This window comes from Callithrix jacchus, chromosome X, assembly GCF_049354715.1.
Source record: "Callithrix jacchus isolate 240 chromosome X, calJac240_pri, whole genome shotgun sequence".
NCBI lineage: Eukaryota > Metazoa > Chordata > Mammalia > Primates > Cebidae > Callithrix > Callithrix jacchus.
Window position 1 is genome coordinate 13033918 of NC_133524.1, and position 21608 is coordinate 13055525.

At 43.2% G+C, this 21608-nt stretch overlaps 1 protein-coding gene across 2 annotated transcripts in view; it reads left to right on the forward strand.

Moving 5' to 3' along the window:
• Nucleotides 1-258: 258 nt before the first annotated feature.
• PRPS2 (phosphoribosyl pyrophosphate synthetase 2) overlaps nucleotides 259-21608 on the forward strand; it is a 32230-nt gene continuing 10880 nt past the window's right edge. For both annotated transcript variants that reach the window (XM_008988946.5, XM_078362822.1), the window contains exons 1-4: nucleotides 259-460; nucleotides 7955-8138; nucleotides 16186-16284; nucleotides 16979-17103. In XM_008988946.5, the coding sequence (XP_008987194.2) occupies nucleotides 339-460; nucleotides 7955-8138; nucleotides 16186-16284; nucleotides 16979-17103 (530 nt within the window). In that variant the 5' untranslated portion in view covers nucleotides 259-338. The remainder of the gene's footprint in view (nucleotides 461-7954; nucleotides 8139-16185; nucleotides 16285-16978; nucleotides 17104-21608) is intronic.

Sequence of the window (21608 nt, forward strand, 5' to 3'; positions counted from 1 at the left end):
CTCTCCCCGCAGGGCAGGTCTGGAAGGTCAAGAACGAGGCTCCGGGCTCTCCCGCGGAGCAAGGACGCCTTAGGGCTTCAGGACCACCCACGGCGTCCCAAACAGCTTCCCGGGCGGTGCTCCTGCCCCCCGGCACTTTCCAGCTCCCCCTCCAAGGCCGCTCTTCCTCCCTCTCAGCCCCCTCCAGCTCCTCCTCCGGCTCCTCCCCCTCCGCTCCTCCCCCTTCCCTACATCTAGCCGCCGCGCTTTCCCGCTCCCGCAGCAGCAGCCGTCCGCGTCGCTGTCGCCTCTGCCACCTCCTCCGCCACCGCGCGCCTCTCGGAGTCCCGCGCCCCACCATGCCCAACATCGTGCTGTTTAGCGGCAGTTCGCACCAGGACCTGTCCCAGCGCGTCGCGGATCGCCTGGGCCTGGAGCTGGGCAAGGTGGTCACCAAGAAGTTCAGCAACCAGGAGACCAGGTGGGAGCCGCGCCGGCGGCCCGGCTGGGAAGAGCCCTGGGCACGCGGCTGTGGGGCCGGGTTGCGAACTAGCGTCTGCCCGGGCCACCTCCGCGGCCGCCGCGTTCCCCCTTCCGGGGCGGGACGGTGGCAACGCGGCCTCCGCGCTCTCGCGCCCGCGCCTGCTAAGAAGCCGAAGTGGGGCGCCGCGCGTCCGGGTGCGCGTCCCGGCTCTGCCTCCGGCGGCAGGGCCTTCGGTCCTGGCACCGCGGCAACCCGGCGGTCCCGAGGCGCGCCCGGCCTCCCAGCGGCGCCGCTCGGCCTGGCGTCCCGAGCCCGGAAGGGAGACGTCTGGGCGGTCACAGACCGTCGGGGAGTGGGCGCAGCGGGCGGGAACCGCATCGGGGCAGCGCGCGGTGGAGGGGCGTTCTGGGTAGGCTGGTCCCAGTTTCCGCGTCCCTGCAAGGCTGAACCCAGACCAGTGCGTGCGACGAAAGGTTCACCCCCGTCCCCAATTCTGGTTGCAGACTGGGTTTACCTGGGGACTGTTCGAACGCTGCTTCCCCCACCTGCCCCCAAAGGGTTTGATCAAACGGGCGGGAGATCAGCGTTTTTACAGCTTCCCAGGTAAGTCTCCTGAGCAGCTGGGATGCAGACCTCTGCCTTACCCAGAGGGTGGAGTTGTGCCAAGCTTTGAAAGACTGTGAGAATCCCAGGGCTCACATGGTGGGCGCCCCTCTGCTTCCACTACTCTTGCTGCTTCAAAGACGATGGACTTTCAACTTCTTTCTGGTTCTGGTACTCTGCTGTGTCCAACAGCAACGCCGTGATTTGCCTGTAACTTCCACCCATTTCTCAAGTCCAGAAGTGGTCGCCTCTGCCTGTGGATCAGGTGGTGGTCATCCTCGGAAGCGGACCTAGGGGGCCCCTTTGTCCACCTGCCTGAGTCCACACAGCTCCCTGACTCATTTAAAGTTGGTCTCATTTTTCCCTCTTCTTCCTCCAATGTCTAGTACAGTTAACTGTCCACAGTTACTGATAATTTTTATATCTTTGGCAAAGATCCAATTCAACCAGCATTTTCTAGAAATGGTGCTGGAACAGTTGGACAGCCATATGCCAAAAACTATGAACTTCCATCCATCCTTTTCACCATTTGCAAAAATTAACTTTGAAGTGGATCATAGACCTAAATGTAAAATCTAGAACTATAAAATTTCTAGGAGAAAATCCTGATGACTTGGGATTTGGCAAAAATTTCTTAATGAGGAGTTATGTTCATACTGATGGGGAAGATACCGGGTTTTTTTTTTTTTGCAAGTCAGCTTTTTAGGATATGTGAATCTTATGTGACTTCTTCCAGGTGGCAAATTCCAGTTATGGCTCTGATGATACTATAAGTAAAGAAACATTGTGAATGAGTATCAGGTGGACTTTGGCTGCAGGATTCCACTGTGCAGTGTTTAATACAGAAGTCTGAGAGGATAGTCTAGGGCTCTGGAGAAGGATAGAGCCAGGTTTGAATGTTGCAGTATTTTACCAGTCTTGTTCAAGTTTCAGTTTTTTTAAGAACACGAGAAGAAGAATAGTCTTTGTTCAGAAGGTGTTGTCATATAAGTAAAGGAGAAATTTCTTGAGGTAGTAAATTTTGAAAGCAAGTATGTTGCCCTTCCATGTACCCAGTGCAGCACGAACTTTTGCTAAGGAGCATGGTTAATCTAGATCAGTTCACTGCTAAGTCAGTGTTGAGTTTCTCCTAAAAATACTGCATGTGCCATTGGGCAAAGGTCACTCAGACATTGAAGTATGACTGTTTATACATTTGCTTCAAATATAAAGCAGACTCACTTTTATTTTGTTTTGGGATTTTATAACCATCACTTGATAATTAGAAATCGTGGGGCCTCAAAAACCACTCCGCGTGAAGTTTGGGAATTGTCTATATAGCTACATTTTATGTTTTTAATATATAGACTATAAATGGTTAACTGCCTGACTTTTCTCTTTTCCATGAACTGTACAAGTACAGAGTTTAACTTTTATAAACAGCCCTCTCTGGACCAGGTACTGTGCTAGGAATACAGCTTTTAACTGTGATCGAAGAGAGGAGAAACTAAAGGGCAAAAGGAAGACAAAATTGGTTCAGTTCATGTAAGGGCTCCTTGAATCTCTCACTGAGCTAGGATTCGAAATCTGGTTTGCTGTCTGCTAGCCATCAATCCTCCCATTTAGCATTTTTTATACGCTACTTAACTGAACATAGAGCCTTCTAATTTTACCTTCTCATCCCTAAATCATTTTGGATATGCAGGAAGAGGTCTGCTTCAGCTTCACTATAGACCATAGAAATTCCATGATGACATCTTAGGACAGCAGGTGTCTAGAAGTCTCTGTTGTAACATTTTACCCTGGTCAGTTAACCTGCTGGCAGAATCTTTAGCTAGACTGTGAGACAAGGTTGTACAAAGTTATACAAGGTTATCAGTTACCATGTAATAAATCAGCCCATAGCTTAATGGCTTAAAACAGTAATTGTTGATTTGGCTTACAAATCTGCAATTTGGGAAGGGCTCAGGGAAGAAAGCTTGTTTTTGCCCCATATGGTCACAGATGAGGTGGCTAACTGGGGCTGGAGGGTTCTTGAGGATGGCTCACATGACTGGTAAGTTGGTACTAGCTTTTGCCTGGGAGCTTAGGAACCTTGGCTCCTCTTCCTGTAGACCTTTCCATGGGGCTGCTTGAGCTACGTTACAATATGGAAACTGGGTTCTAAGAATGAATGTTCCAAAAGACAGGACATGGAAGCCACCAGTCCATTAAGAACTGGCTTGAAAGTTGGTGTATCATAATTTCTGTCATATTCTGTTGCGCAAGTACAGAGCCCTCCCAAATTCAAGGGCAGGAGACTAGACCCTGCTCCTTGATGGGAAAAGTATTAGAGCCTGTGGCTCTCTTTTAGTTACCATGCCTGTTTGTTGTTGAGTCAGTGACACTCTTCAGCTTTTTTATGTAGGGGTAATAAAGATCCTCTGGTGGAATAGCAAATGGATGCTGCCTTCTAGCCACAATTTTTTAAAGACCTAGAATAAAGATAGTCATGATCATCTTTTTGAGTAGAAGCAGGACTAGCTTTAGGGGAAAAGTTGCCATGGTGATGATAGTCTCTGTCCTCCCCTGGACTACTGGAGGTTCCTGAGGAAAAACAGGCCAAAGAATCTAATCTTGTGGGATAAACGTCATAATACCAGAAGTTGGCAACGTTTTTCTGTAAAGGGCCAGATCATAAATATTTTAGGCAGTGCTAGCACATGTAGTCTCTGTTGCTGCTTTATCTTACAGTTCTGTAAGTTACAATAATGTTTGTTGCAGGTTAGCAGGGCTGCATTCTCTTCTGAGGCTTTAGAGAATGCGTTCCTGTGCCTTTTCCAGTTTCTAGAAGCAGCCCACATTCCTTCACTTTTGGCCTCTTCCACCTTCAATGTAAGCAACAAAATGTTGCTCTGACCCTACTTCTGCTGTCTCCCTCCTGGATTTTTAAGGGCCCTGTGATTACACTCAATTTAAATAATCCAGGATAATTCCCTGTGTTAAGGTCAGCTGATGAGCAACCTGAATTCCATCTGCAAACTTACTTCTTCTTTGCCATATAAACTCACATATCCAAAGGATTAGGATGTACTTCAGGGGGCCATGATGCTGCCTACCACCCCATTCTTAACTCACAGGCCATAGAAAAACAGCCTGTGTGCTATGTTTTGTTGACCTCTGAGCTATATAATACTGTACTTAATTTCTGCTGTAGTTCATTTTGTGCTGCTATAACAGAGTACTGGTGACTGGCTAATTTATAAACAAAAGAAATGTATTTATCATAGGTCTAGAGGTTGGGAAGTCCAAGACTGAGGGGCTGGCATCTGGCAGGGTCCTTCTTGCTGCGTCATCCCATGGCAGAAGGGTGGAAGAGCAAGACAGCATAGTTGAGAGAAAACAAGAGGAGCCAAACTTGCAAATAAACTCATTCTTAAGATAATGAACACGCTCTTGCAATGATGACATTAATCCATTCATAAGGACAGAGCCCTCGTGACCTAATCATCTCTTAAATGTCTCACCTCTCAATACTCCTGTACTGGGGATTAAGCTTTCAACACATGAACATTAGAGAACACATTTAAACCATAGCAATTTCCAAATTAAGTTTATCCCATAGTTGATGTAATGTTCACAAAGCAGTTATATTTAGTTCCCTAGATCTTGAAATAGGAGAGAGCACATAGAACTCTTTCCCCCTCATCCTGTGAGGTTGGCATATTTTCATCCATAGTAGAAGGCGTACAAGAAGATGTGTGAATGTTATCAAAACTAATTTTCACAACATGTCAACTTGAAAGGCTTTATTTTTATTTTCCTTTAAAATTTTTTAGAGATGGAGTCTCGCTGTGTTGCCCAGGCTCGACTCGAACTCCTGGGCTCAAACAATCCTCCTGCCGCAGCTTCCCAAGTGGCTGGGACTATGGGCATGAGCCACCATGCCCAACTTGTTCCAGCTTGTTTTTAAATTTTCATTAAAAACAGTACTAATTGATGATTCTTTTTTTTTTTTTGAGATGGAGTTTTGCTCTTGTTGCCCAGGTTGGAGTGCAACCGTGCGATCTTGGCTCATTGCAACCTTTGCCTTATCGCAACCTTTGCCTCCTGGATTCAAGCGATTCTCCTGCATCAGCCTCCCAAGTAGCTGGGATTACAGGCATGTGCCACCATGCCTGGCTAATTTTGTAGTTTTTAATAGATACAGAATTTCTCCATGTTGGTCAGGCTAGTCTCGAACTCCCGACCTCAGGTGATCTGCCTGCCTCGGACCCCCAAAGTGCTGGGATTATAGGTATGAGCCACCTCACCCGGCCCTTTTAAGAAAACAGTTTTATCGGGTATCTGATAGAGGGAGAAGGGAGAAGGATAATTATTCATGTTCCTCATTTGTAATTTTAAAATATTTCATTTTGGGATGAATACATTTACAGACAATTCTGCTGTAATGTGACATATATATTCCTAAAATTTACCACGCTATGCAAAATCAGGCAATCCAAAACCACAGGGCTTATGAGAAAAGTGGGGTTAGGGACATAACATTCAAAAACGTCCTTAGTGATCCATTAAAAAATCATGGGAATGTTATCAGGGTGAGTATCCCTTATCAGAAATGCCTGGGACAAGTATTTCAGATTTATTTTTAATTTTTGCATTTTGGAATATTTCTGTCGTACTTACTGGTTGAGCATTCCAAAGCTCCAAAATCTGAAATACAAAATGCTCCGATGACCACTTCCTTTGAGCATGATGTCGTCACTCAGAAAGTTTTGGATTTCAGAATTTGGGATTAGAGTTCCTGTCAAAATGGTAAAACACCGACATGTATTACATGCCCCCCAAAAAATTGGCTGAGCGCAGTGGCTCACGTCTGTAATCCCAGCACTTTGGGAGCCCGAGGTGGGCAGATCACTTGAGGTCAGGAGTTCAAAACCAGCCTGGCCAACATGGCAAAACCCCGTCTCTACTAAAAATACAAAAATGAGCCAGGTGTGGTGGTACACGCCTGTAATCCCAGCTACCTGGAAGTCTGAGGCAGTACAATCACTTGAACCCGGGAGGCAGAGGTTGCAGTGAGTGGAGATGGTGCCATTGCACTCCAGCCTGGGCAACAAGAGCAAAACTCGGTCTCAAAAAGAAAATTAGATAAATACTACAGCAAAGATGGCACTTTCCATTGAAAAAATGCCTGAGCCTTAGGGTTCTCTAAAATGACGTGGAAAGTTATGACACCATAGGTGAATGAGTGTGACTTCAAGGTGTATACATGTGTATGTTTGTGTATTTCTGAGTGGCTCCATTTGGCTGGGTGCAGTGCAGTTTTCTGCAGTCTCAGGATTGGAGGTTGTACATAAGAAAATACAAAATTCATGCTATGCTCAAACTGTTCCAAGTAATATCAATCATTGGAACCAATTGGCCTTTTCAAAACATTGCAGAGCTGACCATCTTCCTGGTTTGGATGCAGAGCTCTGCGAAGGAAGTGCCTGAGCACATGGCACTATTTTACGTTTCTTCTGATCAAAGGAATATACCAGGGATGGGCTGGCTCTCCCTCTCACGTTGGACATCGAGAATTCTATACCTGGAAATGCAGAAAATTTCAGACGTGTAATTTTCCAAAACTTAGCTGCTATTTACTCTTTCTCCAGAAGCTACACGAGGATGCCAAAACAAGGAAGTATACCAAGAAAGAGGATACAGAAAATGGGAAATGGAGTGCAGGAGAGGGGGAAGGGAATCCCCAGATGGCAGCTGTGCATAGGCAGAGAGATAACCCAGACCTGCCACCCCAGGGAGGGACGCCTGCAAGGCGATGAAATGCAGATAGGACTTGAGGCCTCTGACCTTGGGAGCTTTTGATTGTTAGTGAAGGGTTTAGGGTGGAATCTGGATTCAGGATTCAGAAAACTTAGCAGATAAAAAGGTAAGACAATGACCTCCAGGGAAAGTAAAAAGAAAAGATGCATGAAAAGAAAATGTAAACATTTGTTTGAGTTTACTGCATGGCAGAGCTCTGAGCAGCAGCCTTTTATGCAGTTGAAAACGTAGTCAATCTTTAATGTGAATATTGATCTATATTGGGATGATGGCGAGATGGGAAATTTGCATTGCACGTGATAGAACTGAGTCAAAATAGAGTTCAGTCCTCATCTTCCACAGTGAGAAGTCAATACACTTTGCCTAAAATAAAAACTCAAGACACAGCAATACACACGTATTAGCTAAACTTGAAGGAAAATATCTAAAAATCATATCAAAAATTGAAATTGGTGGCCTCTGGGCTGTTTCTCTGTTATAAGTCTTACAGAATGGTTTGAGGTTTTTAAGCAATATGACTGTTTAACTTTGATAAAAATAAAAAACTAAAACTAAATATAGTATTTTGCAGAAAAGAGGTAACATAGCAGACCTGAGACTCAGGCCTGTTTGCAAGGGTACCCACCATTTCCCGGTAAGAATGGATCACTGCATAAACTGGTTAAAAAAATTGATAAACAATGTGGTTCATGCTGAATGCCTGTGAGTCTGACATTTTGGTATGTGCTAGGCAGAGGGTGCTTATATGACCAGCCCACAGTAAAAATCCTGGGACTTTAGTCTCTAAGCAGCTTCCCTGGTCAAGAGCCCTTCATATGTGTTGTTATAGCTCACTACTGGGGCATTAAACTCTACCTCTGACTCCCCTTGGGGAGGACTCTTGGAAGCTTGCACCCCGTTTCCCCCAACTTCACCCCATGCACCTTTTCCCTTTGCTGAGTTTGCTCTGTGTCCTTTCCCTGCAGTAAATCATAGCCATGAGTGCAACTATTATGCTAAGTCCTGTAAGTCATCCTGGTGATCATCAAACCTGGGGGAGGTCTCAGGAACACCCAAGATGCAAATACGCTTCAATATTAACCAGTGGCAGTTTTCTTTTCCTAGCGTGGAGATTGGTGAAAGTGTGAGAGGGGAAGATGTCTACATCATCCAGAGCGGCTGTGGGGAAATTAACGACAATCTGATGGAGCTCCTCATCATGATCAATGCCTGCAAGATTGCGTCATCATCCAGGGTGACTGCCGTGATCCCATGTTTCCCATACGCCCGACAAGATAAAAAAGACAAGGTAGGAGAGGTGTGTCCTACTCTAGAAGCCTGTTCTGGGCCACTGTCAATGTTTTTTTCCTCATTTATCCCCTGGATTAGAATTATCTGGAAAATGTTGACTTTTTCCTCTAATGATAAGTAGATATACTTCCTCATTTTGCTTGTTAAAGATTTGGCTTTGAATCTACCCTGACGTTAATATTCAAAGAAACAGGTAAAGCATATTTTTGCAGGTATTAAAATACCATATTGTCCTTGTTATAATGAAATTGTTGTATGTCTTTGTGGTGGTAGATAGAAGTAAATACACACACAAACATGCACAAGAGTACCAGTCAAACTGGAGACCATCGGAATCAGATCACTGGATTGTATCGGTTTCAGGGTCCCGGCTGTGATACTGTGTTACAGTTTTACAAGATGTTACCACAGGGAACTAGGTTAGGTAAAAGGTTCACAGGATCTCTGCACTGTTTCATACAACTGCATGTCAATCTACATGCAGTTCTATGAAAATAAATTCCCCCAGATTAAAAAGTTCAATTTAAAAACAAACAAACAATGATCTCTTTTTAGCCTTTAAAAAAGAACAGAAATAGTATCATCGAATTATAATTTTTACAAGGTTAGCAAAGGGGAATTTTTTAATTAAACTTTTTATTTTGGGGGAATTTATTCACACAGCCTCCTTTGTAAAAATTGTGATTTTTTTAAAAAAAATTTTTTTTAAATTTTAAAAAATCACAATTTTTACAAAGGAGGCTGTGTGAATAAATTCCCCCAAAATAAAAAGTTTAATTAAAAAAAGATCTCTTTTTAACCTTTTAAAAAGAACAGAAATAGTATCATTGAGTTCTGATTTTCACGACGTTAGCATCAGAGGAGGCTCTGCGAGTCTTTTAAAGAAATGAAGAAAATGTGATTGGTCTTTGACTTTGAGAGAATCAGAGAAATCGGAGGTTGAGAAGAACACTGAAGGAGATTGTATTACTTTTCTAGGGCTGTCATAGGAAATTACACAAACTGAGTGGCTTAAAAGAGCAGAAATTTTTCTCTCACAGTCTCGGAGGCTGAGAAGTGTGAATTCAAGGAATGGGCAGGGCCACGCTCCTTCTGAGGGCTGTAAGGCAGGATGCGTTCTCACCTCTTCCAACTTCTGGTGTCTCCTTGCATTCCTTGGCTTGTGGCTGCATCACTCTGGTCTCTGCCTCTGTCTTCACCTGGCCTCTTCCCTGTGTTTCTTCTCTGTTTCTTATTAAGGACACTGTCATTGGATTTCAGGCCCAACCTAATCCAGAATGAACTCAACTTAATCTTTACCTTGGTTATATTTGCAAAGACCGTATTTCCAAAATGAGGTCACATGCTGAAGTTGTGGGTAGACATGAGTTTTGGGGGGATATTGTTTGACCTATGACAGTGGTCAACTCCCAGTTGTTGTCTGCTCCATATCTTACGAGGTTCAGCCGGGCTCAGCGAGAATCCTGCCAGTTTGCAAGACATGCTGCTGCTCTGTAATTTGGTAACTCAGTGCAAGAAAGGTTTTCCCCAACACGCTGCTATTTATCTCCATAATTCATTTCTGAAACAACACAGATTTCTGAAGCAGCACAAGACCCCCTCATATTTGAAAGAAATCCTTTATAAATTTGAATTTGTATACCAAAGTCCCCCCTATTAATCTCAGCCTCCTCAATACACGGTTTCCTTTACCTGTCTTGAAGATGGCTTGTCAGTTAATTTCTCACCTAAAATCTGATGAGAAGGGTCCATATACTTTATCTGTAAATGGCTATATAGTCTCTGTTGCAACTGCTCAACTCTGGTTATACTTCGAAAAGAGCAACGGACAATAATATGTAAATGAGTGGATATGGCTGTGTTCCAGTAAAACTTTATGGACACTGAAATGTGAATTTCATATCATTTTCACATGCCTTGAACATTTATTTTGAGTTTTTTTCAACCATTTAAACATGTGAAAGCTGTTTTTAGCTCACAAGTAGTACCAAAACAAGTGGCTGGTGGCTGGTGGCTAGCTGGATTTGGCCTGTAGGGCACAGTTTGCCAACCCCTGTATTACAGCATTGATAGATTTTGTGTGTGTGTGTTTGAGATGGAGTTTCACTCTTGTCGCCCAGCCTGGAGTACAGTGGCGCCATCTCAGCTCACTGCAACTTCTGCCTCCTGGGTTCAAGGATTCTCCTGCCTCAGCCTCTCAAGTAGCTGGCTAGCATGCACTACCATGCCTGGCTAATTTTTTGTATTTTCAGTAGAGATGGGGTTTCACCATGTGGGCCAGGCTGGTCTCAAACTCCTGGCCTCAAGTGATCTGCCCGTCCCAACCTCTCAAAGTGCTGGGACTACAGGTCTGAGCCACCAACACGCTCGACCAGCTTTAACTGTTTTGTGCAACTGCGTTTTCTAGCTAGCAGCAGTTTTCCTGATGTTAGACAGTTAGATACGTTTTCCATTTTTGCTCATTGTAAAAACATATTTCTTTTCTTTCTTCCACCCTTTCTTTTTCTTTTTTTTTTTTTTTTTTTGAGACGGAGTTTTGGTCTTGTTACCCAGGCTGGAGTGCAAATGGCGCGATCTTAGCTCACCACAACCTCAGCCTCCTGGGTTCAGACAATTCTCCTGCCTCAGCCTCCTGAGTAGTTGGGATTACAGGCACGCACCACCGTGCCCAGCTAATTTTTTTGTATTTTTAGGAGAGACGGGGTTTCACCATGCCACCCTTTCTTTAATCACTTTGCTGTGTTTCTTAGTAATAACATTGTAGCTGCTTCTAATTTTTTATCCCAGTCATACAATTCTGTGACTTCCTGAGCTTAACTGCTGATGAAGAGAGGACTCTGATCATCATCCACACAGAGGCAGGGCCGTTGATAATATCTGAGAGACAATGTGTGTAGTGGCTTTAGGAAGTCGTGTGGTTTCTCGTTAGAAAACACAGCTAGGAAAGAAGGAATCACAGTGGGGTGTATTCGTTTCCTAGCACTGTTACAACAAATTACCACAAACTGGGTGACTTAAAACAACAGAAATATGTTCTCTTAAGTGCTAGAGGCCAGAAGTCCAACATCCGTCCTCGCCTCTTCCAGCTCCTGGTGGCTGCCCACCTTGAGGCTACGTCACTGCAATCTCTGCTGGAATCTTCACATGGCCTCCTCTTTGGTCTCCCTCAGATCTCTTTCTCACTCTTTCTCATTTTCAATTTTCTTTTTAGAGACAGGGTCATGCTTCGTCATCCAAGCAAGAAGAACTTCCAGGCTCAAGTGATCCTCACACCTCAGCCTCCCAAGTAGCTGGGATTACAGGTGTGCACCACCATGCCTGGCTAATACTTATAGCTTTTTTGTGGAGACAGTGTCTCATTATGTTGCCCAGGCCGGTCTCAAATTCTTGGGCTCAAAAGATCCTCTTGCCTTGGCCTTCCAAAGTGTTGGAATTAAAAGCATGACCACCACACCTGGCATCTCTCTTTAAACGATACATGAGGTAGCATCTAGGGCCTGCCTGAATAATCCAGGGTAATCTCTCCATCTCAGGATTCTCAGTGTCATCACATCTCAGAAACCTTCTTTCCAAATAAGGTAACATTTCACAAGTTCCAGGGATTAGGCTCTGATATTTTTGGGGCCACCATTTAGCTCACTCCAAGAGGCTTTAAAGGAAGTCATTGATGTGTTAAGAGATGAATATTTTAAGGACACTTTGAGCTTTGAGATAGTACATATCATTTATCATCTAGGCCAGGATGCTTTCAAGATTGAAAGGGAGCTCTATGAATAATGGTGCTGGGAAACAGGTGTCCACCTATACTGTGCTGGGCATGTGACGTAGGGTCACCCTCTCTGTAGCCTCTGGAGTGACCTTGGAGGTGGCCAGGACACAGAAGCTGTTCTGACACCATTATTTCTGACATGTCTGTGTAGTCAGTGTGACTCTTATTATAGTGAGGAGACAATTTCATTCTTTATCCAAACTTGCTGAAAGGGGAATTCTTAATTCTTTTATATATGTATACATATTGCACTTAGGTTCTGGGGTACATGTGCAGATCATGCAGATTGTTGCATAGGTACATACATGGCAATGTGGTTTGCTGCCTCCATCCCCCTGTCACCTATATCTGGCATTTCTCCCCATGTTATCCCTCCCCAACCTCCCCACCCCTCTCTGTCCCTCCCTAGTTCCCCCCAACAGACCCCAGTGTGTGATGCTCCCCTCCCTGTGTCCATGTGTTCTCATTGTTCAACACCCACCTATGAGTGAGAACATGTGGTGTTTGATTTTCTGTTCTTGTGTCAGTTTGCTGAGAATGATGGTTTCCAGATTCATCCATGTCCCTAGAAAGGACACAAACTCATCATTTTTTATAGCTGCATAATACTCCATGGTGAATATGTGCCACATTTTCCTTGTCCAGTCTGTCTTAATCCTTATCTATTATTTGAGGTGTGCCTTTGCTTGCTTGCTTTATTTATTTATTTTTGAGACCAAGTTTTGCTCTTGTTGCCCAGGCTGGAGTGCGATGCCATGATCTCAGCTCATCGCAGCCTCCACCTCCCACAATCCAGCCAATTCTCCTACCTCGGCCTCCCAAGTAGCTGGGATAACAGGTGTGCACCACCACACCTGGCTAATTTTTGTATTTTTAGTAGAGGCAGGGTTTCACCATGTTGGTCAGGCTGGTCTCACTCCTGACCTCATGTGATCTGCCCACCTTGGCCTCCCAAAGTGCTGGGATTACAGGCATGAGCCACTGCGCCTGGCCGTAAAAACCATTCTTAACTCACAGGTTACACAAAACCAGGCTGTGGTCTACATTAGGCCCATGGATTCTAATTTGCCAATCCCTGCTATAGAAGACCCTCAATAATTGCTTGTTCCCTTCCCTGGTAAAAACAGTAGGTTGGGCAGGGCACAGTGGCTTGTAATCCCAGCACTTTGAGAGGCCGAGGTGGGCAGATCACCTGAGGTCAGGAGTTTAAGAACAGCCTGGACAACATGGTGAAACCCCATCTCTACTAAAAATACAAAAATTAGCAGGTCATGGTGGCGCATGCCTGTAATCCCAGCTACTCAGGAGGCTGAGGCAGGAGAATTGCTTGAACCTGGGAGGCAGAGGTTGTGGTTCAGTGAACTGAGATGGCACCACTGCACTCCAGCCTGGGTGACAGAGCAAGGACTCCATCTCTAAAGGAAAAAAAAACAGCAGATTGTGGGCAAGGCTGGGAATAATGACTTCTGAGGCAGGGAAAGGACTTGTAGTTTGGGGAGTTCTTTTCTCTTTTTTCAAAATCATTTTCGAGATTACATTCTCTTTTCAATAAAATTTCCTTTTTTTCCTTTTTTATACAAGAGAAATTGAGAATAGTTTTTCCTGATGTGAATTTCTACAGTCTTGTAATTTTTTAAAAGCCTTTCAACTTTACACTTTCGAAAGGTGCTATTTGATGCATTGTATGAGATCTGGAATAGCCTGAGACTCTTTGTCATGATTGGGCTGACTTGCAAAACATTTAACTATTATGCATTTTTCACTAGGGGAGTTGAATGTTTCATTTTTGGCTGCTGTGCCTTGACTCTACCTTTGTTTCAATGCTGTACTATCTTTTCTTTGTATAGGCTAACAAGTCAGTTAACTAGTAAATCATTTTTCCTGCAAGATTCAGTTGGGTATGAGCCAAACTCTGAACCACAGAACAAAAACCAAACTTGTAAACAAGGCATGAAGAAGAAAATCAGAAAGTGTGAATTTGGAAATTACCTTGTGGTTTGGATCCCAGAAATGAAGAAACACTGGATGCCACTGAGGAGACAAGAGAACGGAGGGTTCTTTTTGCTGGTGTCTTAGTCTGTGCTGCTGTAACTAAATACCACAGACTGGGTAATTTACAAGGAATCTTCAAACCTGTGTCCTGGGAGGGGGAAAAAAAAGAACAGAAATTAATTTTCTGGAAAACCAAGACCAAGGCACCGGCCCTCCTGAGGGGAAGAATGCTGTGTCCCTACCTGACAGAAGATGGAAGGGCAAGTTTGCAAAATGCTGCCTGAAGCCTCCTTTAGAAAGTTCTGAATCCTGCTCTCAATGGAGGAGCCCTCAGGGCCTAATCACCTTTTAAAGGCCCCAAGTCTTGATCCTATCATATTGCCAACACCTGAATTTTGGAGGGGACCATTCAACCCACAGTAACTGATCATACAGTTGTAGGAAGAGCGCAAAATTGATTAGTGTTGCAAATCGGGTTCTATTACAAAGCAGTTGTAGTAACTGATTTGCTCTTTTTATTATCCTGGAACTTCGTTACACTAAATAATTCTCACAGTCAGTGAGACTAATGACTAAGCCATGGACATTTAATGTTAATAGAGATTCTGTTAGTAAATATTTATTGAAGAACTACTGAATGCAAAGTGTGGAGCTGTGTTCTGCAGATGATGTGAAAATCTCCAAAACCAATTGTTTGCCCTTGAGGGATGTAATCTAATTGTGAACTATGAACATTTGTACATACAGCATCTCCGAATATCTGGCTTTCAGCAGGTATCACAAGGCAGTCCCAAATTAGAAAGGAGAGATGATTTCTGGAGTTCTGCCTTAAAATTGGATGATTAGAACCAGACCGGGAGGATCAAACATAGTGGCTCAGCAGAGACGGTGGAATGGGGACAAGGCAGGCATGTGGGTATAATGGCCAGGCTTCAAGTGTTTTCTAGAGGAGGAAGGGCAGCCCCAACACTGACTTCAGGGAGACTTCCCATAGCAGAGGTGTGGGAAAGGAGCTGTTCCTAGTAGGCTGCAGCCAGACTGGTCAGAGAACTTTGGAGAATAAAGCTGAGAAAATTCGATTTTGTCCCAAAAGCAACGTGGAACATAGTACAGGGGAGTTATGGTCTATAATTAGTAGAGAAGTTTGAAAAAGTAAAAAAGATGAAAAATATATTTAGAATCTCACATTTTAGAAACATCTGTTAACTTTTTAGAGTGTTTTCCTCTCGTTCTTTTGTGTTTTGAACATACATATACACTTATTTTTAATTATAATACATATTTCTTTTTTTAAAATGGTGTGTTAGGGAAAACACAAATAATCTGTTAACATTTTTCATGTAATTCCTTCCTGCATGTGTTTTTACATGAATATACTCGGTGTGTGTGTGTGTGTGTGTGTGTGTGTGTGTTTAACAAGGATCATTTGTTACTATTTTGAATGAAATCTTTTTTTAAAGCTTTTCTTTTTTTTGTGGCTGATATATAGAAATGCTGTTGTTTACTACAAAATGCTGAACTCCACCTAGGTCTGATCATACGTCTATATAATCTCTTGGATTTCTTTGATGTGGGCAGTTTTACTGTCCGTAATTTATGATGTGGATACCAAAGCTATACAGAAGTTAAGTAAGTTTGCAAAGAATTTAATGACAGTAAATGACACTAAGTATGAAATTGAATAGTAAGTACTGAATTATCGGTCCTCTTACAGTCTTCGTTCTTTGACTTGTTTTTTCCATTTGTAATCATCCAACTGGTGGCACATGAATTCCCCGTTAATAGCTGGCCTTCTTTCAGCCTCTGGCTGTGTGAGGGTCTCTTGGCCTAGGTAATCTCACATGTGCCACTCTGTTCTTCTAGAACACTATTCTCCTCGCCTTTGCTGAACTTGCCTTAAAGGCAATTTCCTCTGAGGGACCACTAATAATAATCTTGTTTAAACTTTATGTCCTTCCTGCATCTTTCTTGGTACCTTTTATTTCTGCACACTTACCATGATTTCAGTTATACAGATTGTGACATTACATGTACATATGTTTAACTGTTTGATATTTGTTCTCTATACCCAGCATCAAGCACTTAGTTTTGCAGAATTTGTAAATAGCAAATGTGTGCGGAATTAGATGAAACGAATATATCTTTTGCTGTTACAACATGTGTAATTTTCTTTTTGATGCTTTGTTGATTGCATCTATGATTGATCTTTCTCATGTACATCCTCGTGGGAGAATCTAATAGTATCCATCTTTTCCTGTTATAAAATTAATGTTCTTATTGTTAGAGTCGTGCTCCAATTTCTGCAAAACTTGTGGCCAATATGCTGTCGGTGGCTGGGGCGGATCACATCATCACCATGGACCTGCATGCTTCTCAGATACAGGTATCACTGTTTTCTTTATGCAATGGTTAAGTCAAGTCTGTTAAATTAAATAATCTTAGAAGAGGTACCATTAGTTGTGTTTGAGTTTATATATGGCTACTCTCTTGGATTTTTGTCTTTACTGAACTTGGAAATATAATTTCATATAATACTTCCAGTCTCTCTCACCATCTTGCCCTCAGTCAGTTCTGGAGGAGTGTGGCTGGCTTCTTGGTAGTAAGCCCTGTATAGTTTCATCCCAGCTTATGGAAAAGAATCAGAACGGCAGAGTCATAATATCTTTTTTTAAACCTCTTCATAACTTATTTTCTTTGTCTCTAAAGCAGGCCAAATTATATTGTGCCACTTTGTGTTATATAATGAACATGAAGTATTTGGTTTATAATAACTACTTAAGGACAACAAACCTTTCCCCTCACCGTCCTGCAAAGCCATTCTCTTCCTCAGAATATAGGCCATCATAAGACAGCAGCATATGTTCCAAAAGACAGACTGGACTGAAATATGCCCCTATAACATATCTGTCTTTTGATTTAATTCTTTCTAAAATGAACAAGAGGGAGTCAGTTATAAAAGCTTCTTTTAAACAAAAAATGCAGATGTTGTTTAATGAAAGCAACTATCACTTTAAAAAAAAAGAAAAAAACCAAAACAAAACAAAACCCTTCAATGTGACACTGACTTCTCCCTTTAGGGATTCTTCGATATTCCTGTGGATAATTTGTATGCGGAGCCCGCAGTCCTGCAGTGGATCCGGGAAAACATTGCGGAGTGGAAGAACTGTATCATTGTTTCACCTGATGCAGGGGGAGCCAAAAGGTATCATGCAGGCTACGCCTTGCAGATTTCTCCATTTGCTGATTAGTTTTTCTCTTTCTGATGTATTAGATAAGGAAGCATGCAGTCAATTACTTAACACTTGATTTTGCTAATGAGCAAGTAAGTAGACTGCAGGCTTCACTTCCAGAGCAGAAACCTATCATCTTTGTTAATATTTCATCATTCAAGAAAGAAGAAAATACATACACAGACACATAGACACAATAGGTATATATTGGCTTATTTGTTTTCAGCAAAGGGTAGATGTATTTTGGGTTTTTTTAAGTTATTGTTTTCTGATAATAAAAGTAATGAGCCTCATTGGAAAGTAAGTCTTTTCATTAACAGCACTTGGAAATGGTAGCCAAAATAGAACATTTGTAAAAAGAAATCTCTGTACATAGAATAGCAAGAAAGGGAAGTATCAAGAAATAAAGCAGAGGCTGAAAGCTATGTCCAGGTGGCTTGAGAGGGATGGGCATCAGATCCAGGAAGAGCATGGTGGCTTGGGTTTTAATGCTCACATGGAAACCTCCATAAAGAAGGGAGCTAAAGCCAGGCACGGTGATGCATGCCTGTAATCCTAGCACTTTGGGAGACCGAGGTGGGAGAATCACTTGAGCCCAGGAGTTCCAGGCTGCAGTGAGCTATGATCACACCACTGCACTGCAGCCTGGGCAACAGAATGAGACCCTGACTCAAAAAAAAAGGTTGAAGAAAAGGAGGCTGAAAGCCAAGCCAGATCTCTAGCCAAAAGCCAGGAGGAATGCCCATCTTTACCTGGGCCTTTGGATTAGGGGAGGGAATAGTCACCTATGAGAAGTCAAACCACCAGCCTGTGAGCTTATGCCACATTCAAATGTGGAGTGCAATACACAGGAAAATGTTCTCCAGGATGTAGAGCCCCTGTAGAGGGAGAATTTCACAATCCTAGCTGCTCAGTGAGCACACCCTGCTTAACCTGACCCAGTGATGCCTGATCTAAAGTTAGAAAACCAAGGGAACACAGTCCGCCCAGACCCAGCATGTGCAGACAACAGGGCGGCGGGCAGTCAGTACTTAGGGATGAGAACAATTTGTAGACTATCAAATAAGTAAGTTGAAAAGGAAACTAAGGTGAAGGAGAGATGGCACCAACCTGGTAGTAGCAGCATGGCAGTGATGATGCACCCAGTGGCGTGAGAAGGTGGTACCGAGGAGCATGTCTCAAAGGCTTGGCAGAGTCTCGAGGTGTTAGCAAGCAAGCAGGGCACAGGGTGTTCAGAATCAAGGATGAACACAATAAGAGAATGTGGCAAGCTGAGGCTCAGTGACCCGGTGACCATGTAGAGCTTTGCAAATGCTATCTGGGAAGAAAAAAGGCCAGAAAGGAGTTTTATTGTATAGGTAGAGACCTCCATAAGGGAGAGGTAAGAGACTTGTCCCCTCCAGTCCAGTGAGGAAGCAAGGAAGATCTAAATGTGCACGAACAGTGGTGCGATCAGAGCAACAAGTGAGCATCAGGCTTCGGAATGGCTAACATCAAAAGCCTGTCCCTCGTCTGGCACCCTCATCTGCCTGCAACCCAGCTGAGGACCTAGGATCAAATGCAAAAGTTTAGGAGTAGCCCAGAAAGTTGTCTTAACATCCTTCCAGGGAAATGCAGGCCCTGATTCTTAGAAGAGCCTTGTTCATTCTGCTCAAAGCTGCCTTCCAACGGCTGCTTGGGTTCCCAGGACAGAAGAGGCTGAACGAGCCGTGCAGCTGGAGACTGGCCTCTGCCAGCAGCAGGAAGTGGCTGTGGCCAGGAAGGAAACATAAATATATAAAAGACGGAAGCAAAAAGTTAACTTGCAAAGACCCTAGATGGGCAGCCCTGGGGTGGAGAGCAGCACTGTGTCATGTAGCCTACTACTGTATGGTGCATAATGTTCACAAAAATGCCCTTGGCCAAGCATCAAGGTTGAATCACGCTAAGTGTCCTCTGCAAAAAAATTGTGAGCAACATTTTGGGGTCATTTCTACTAGAAATGCTTGCAGTTGACTTGGAAACTTCTGCAAGTCACATGGAATCTGCATTCAAATGAGGCAAATGCACTGGCCCTATGTAAGGTTAGAGGCAAAGAAGCCAGCCAAGGGGTAGGTGAGCAAGCGTCAGATGTAACTGGTTTATAATAACAGCTTTGTTATAGTGTAATTCAAATATGCACAATTGGGTGGGCTCGGTGGCTCCCGCCTATAATCACAGCACTTTAGGAGGCTGAGGCAGGCAGATCAGGAGATCAAGACCATCCTGGCCAACATGGTGAAACCCCGTCTCTACTGAAAATACAAAAATTACTTGGGCTTGGTGGTGCACGCCTGTAATTCCAGCTACTCAGGAGGCTGAGGCAGGAGATTCGCTTGAACCCAGGAGGCGGAGGTTGCAGTGAGCCAAGATCGCACTACCGCACTCCAGCCTGGGTAACGAGCGAGACTCCATCTCAAAAAAAAAAAAAAAAAAAAGAGGAAAAAATACCAAAAAACTCCAAATAGCATAATTTACCCGTTTAACGTTTCCAGTTCAACAGTGTTCTGCATATGCAGAGATTTGTGCAACTGTCACTAGCTACTTTCTTTGTAAACCAGAAAATGTTATTTTGGCAGCTACTCAGCCCAAAGAATAGTAGATTCCACAGATTCGTATGACCATCTTTCTTTCTTCCCCCAAACTTGTTTTTATATACATAGTCTAAGAATATCATACATGCTCTTAGCAGAAATTCAGACAATACAGAAGGGTCCCATCCTCTGTTCTTTAAATGTCACTGTTATTTCCAATGTCAGAACTGTGTTACTTAAGCGTATATCTACCTATTTATTTCACGCAAATGACAATGTGATATATACAGTTCTTCACTGTGCTTTCCTTACTTGCTGTATATTAACTATTCCATAGCTGTGTTGTACAGCTGTGCGATTTCCCTTGTGTGCACGTACCACAGCTCCTATTGACCAGTCAGGCCCCCTCTTACCCATTCGTAGGTGCCGTTGTTTGCACTCTTAAATGCAGCTCTGAAGCAATTTCGTTGCTTTGACATTTTGTACATGTGTGCAAGTGGGATATATTCCTAGAAGTGGAATTGCCCAGTCAAAAGGCATGAGCTGTTTTTGGTTTGATGGGCAGTGCCAAAATATGGTCTTTCCCAAAAAATACACCAGTTGACATTCCATCAGGTATGGATGCCAGTGACTTTGTACACAGCGTTGCTCACACAGTGGATTACCAGGCAGTTTTACTTTCAGATCAGGTAGGTGATCTATGGCATGCTCTTCCTGGGAACACGAGCTGCTGTGGGTGAGGGTAGCGCCCTCACCGGCGCTTGTTGATTTGCCGTGACAGGGGTCTTCACATCATTCTGCCTATTGTGCTCTTGGCTGGGACTTTTCTTTTGGATTGTCAACAGTCCTGCATAGACAATAGATCATAGCTGTTTCTCATTCGTGTTGCAAATATTTCTTCCAAGTTTTTTCATTTCTTCTCCTTTTTAATATTTTTATTCTCTGCAGGAGTTTAAAAACCTTCATTATGTAGTCATACTTATTTTTTCTTCACATTATGGCTTCCAGGTTTAGGTAGGAGTCACCCTTCTCTTAAAAGATGTCTTCTCCCATGATTTCGTATATTTTTTTCTTTTTTAATGTTCCAAGATTTCTTCCATCTGAAATTTATTTTGGAATAAAGAATGAAATAAGAATCCAGCTCCTCCCCCCTCCCCACTATCTAGTTGTTCCAAAACTATTAAATAATCCATCTCTATTGTTTTGAAATGGCATCTTTTATCATATACAGAGTTCCCCATTTCAAATAGATAGCTTTTTGCCAACTCTTTTAAAAAATGCAGAGTAAAGTAAACAGAGTAAATGGCTGGGGTTGAGATGCTGTTTTGTTCAGACCTCCTTTCAAGCAATCGGCACTCAACCACCTAGCTCCCTCTGCCAGGAATAAGCTTTTTAGGGACATACATTTCAGAATTTTTGTCACCTCCTTTCTGTTTCCCAAGTGTTTCTGCTACACATCACTGTCACCCTCATATTCTATCCCCCAAATGACAGTCTCCTCAGAACAGCCTTGCAGGTGATACATGACGCATGCAGTTGACGTTATCTGTGGCTTCTTTGCTTGATGCAAGAAGTCATATTTAGCAAAAGAAAAGACTGTAAATTTCTGTCTGACCAATTGGAGCTTCTTGCTTTAGAAAAAGCTTTGAAGCTTGACTCGCTCCAGGTAAAACTTAATATCGCCACAGGAGGTCACTCTTGGGTAGGCTTTGTAGCTTGGTTGCGCCGACCACGGGGAAAAAATTAAACGTAAGAAACCTACCTACCACTGCTGAGATAGCTGAGCATCAACCTAAAAGTGGTATGGGAAGCAGGTAAAATTAGATAACTCAGGTTTAACTTTTTTTCTGATTATATAATCTTTGGAGATGCTCTATAGGAAATTTAAAAAGTAGAAAGAAGAAAATCTTAACTACTTTATATCT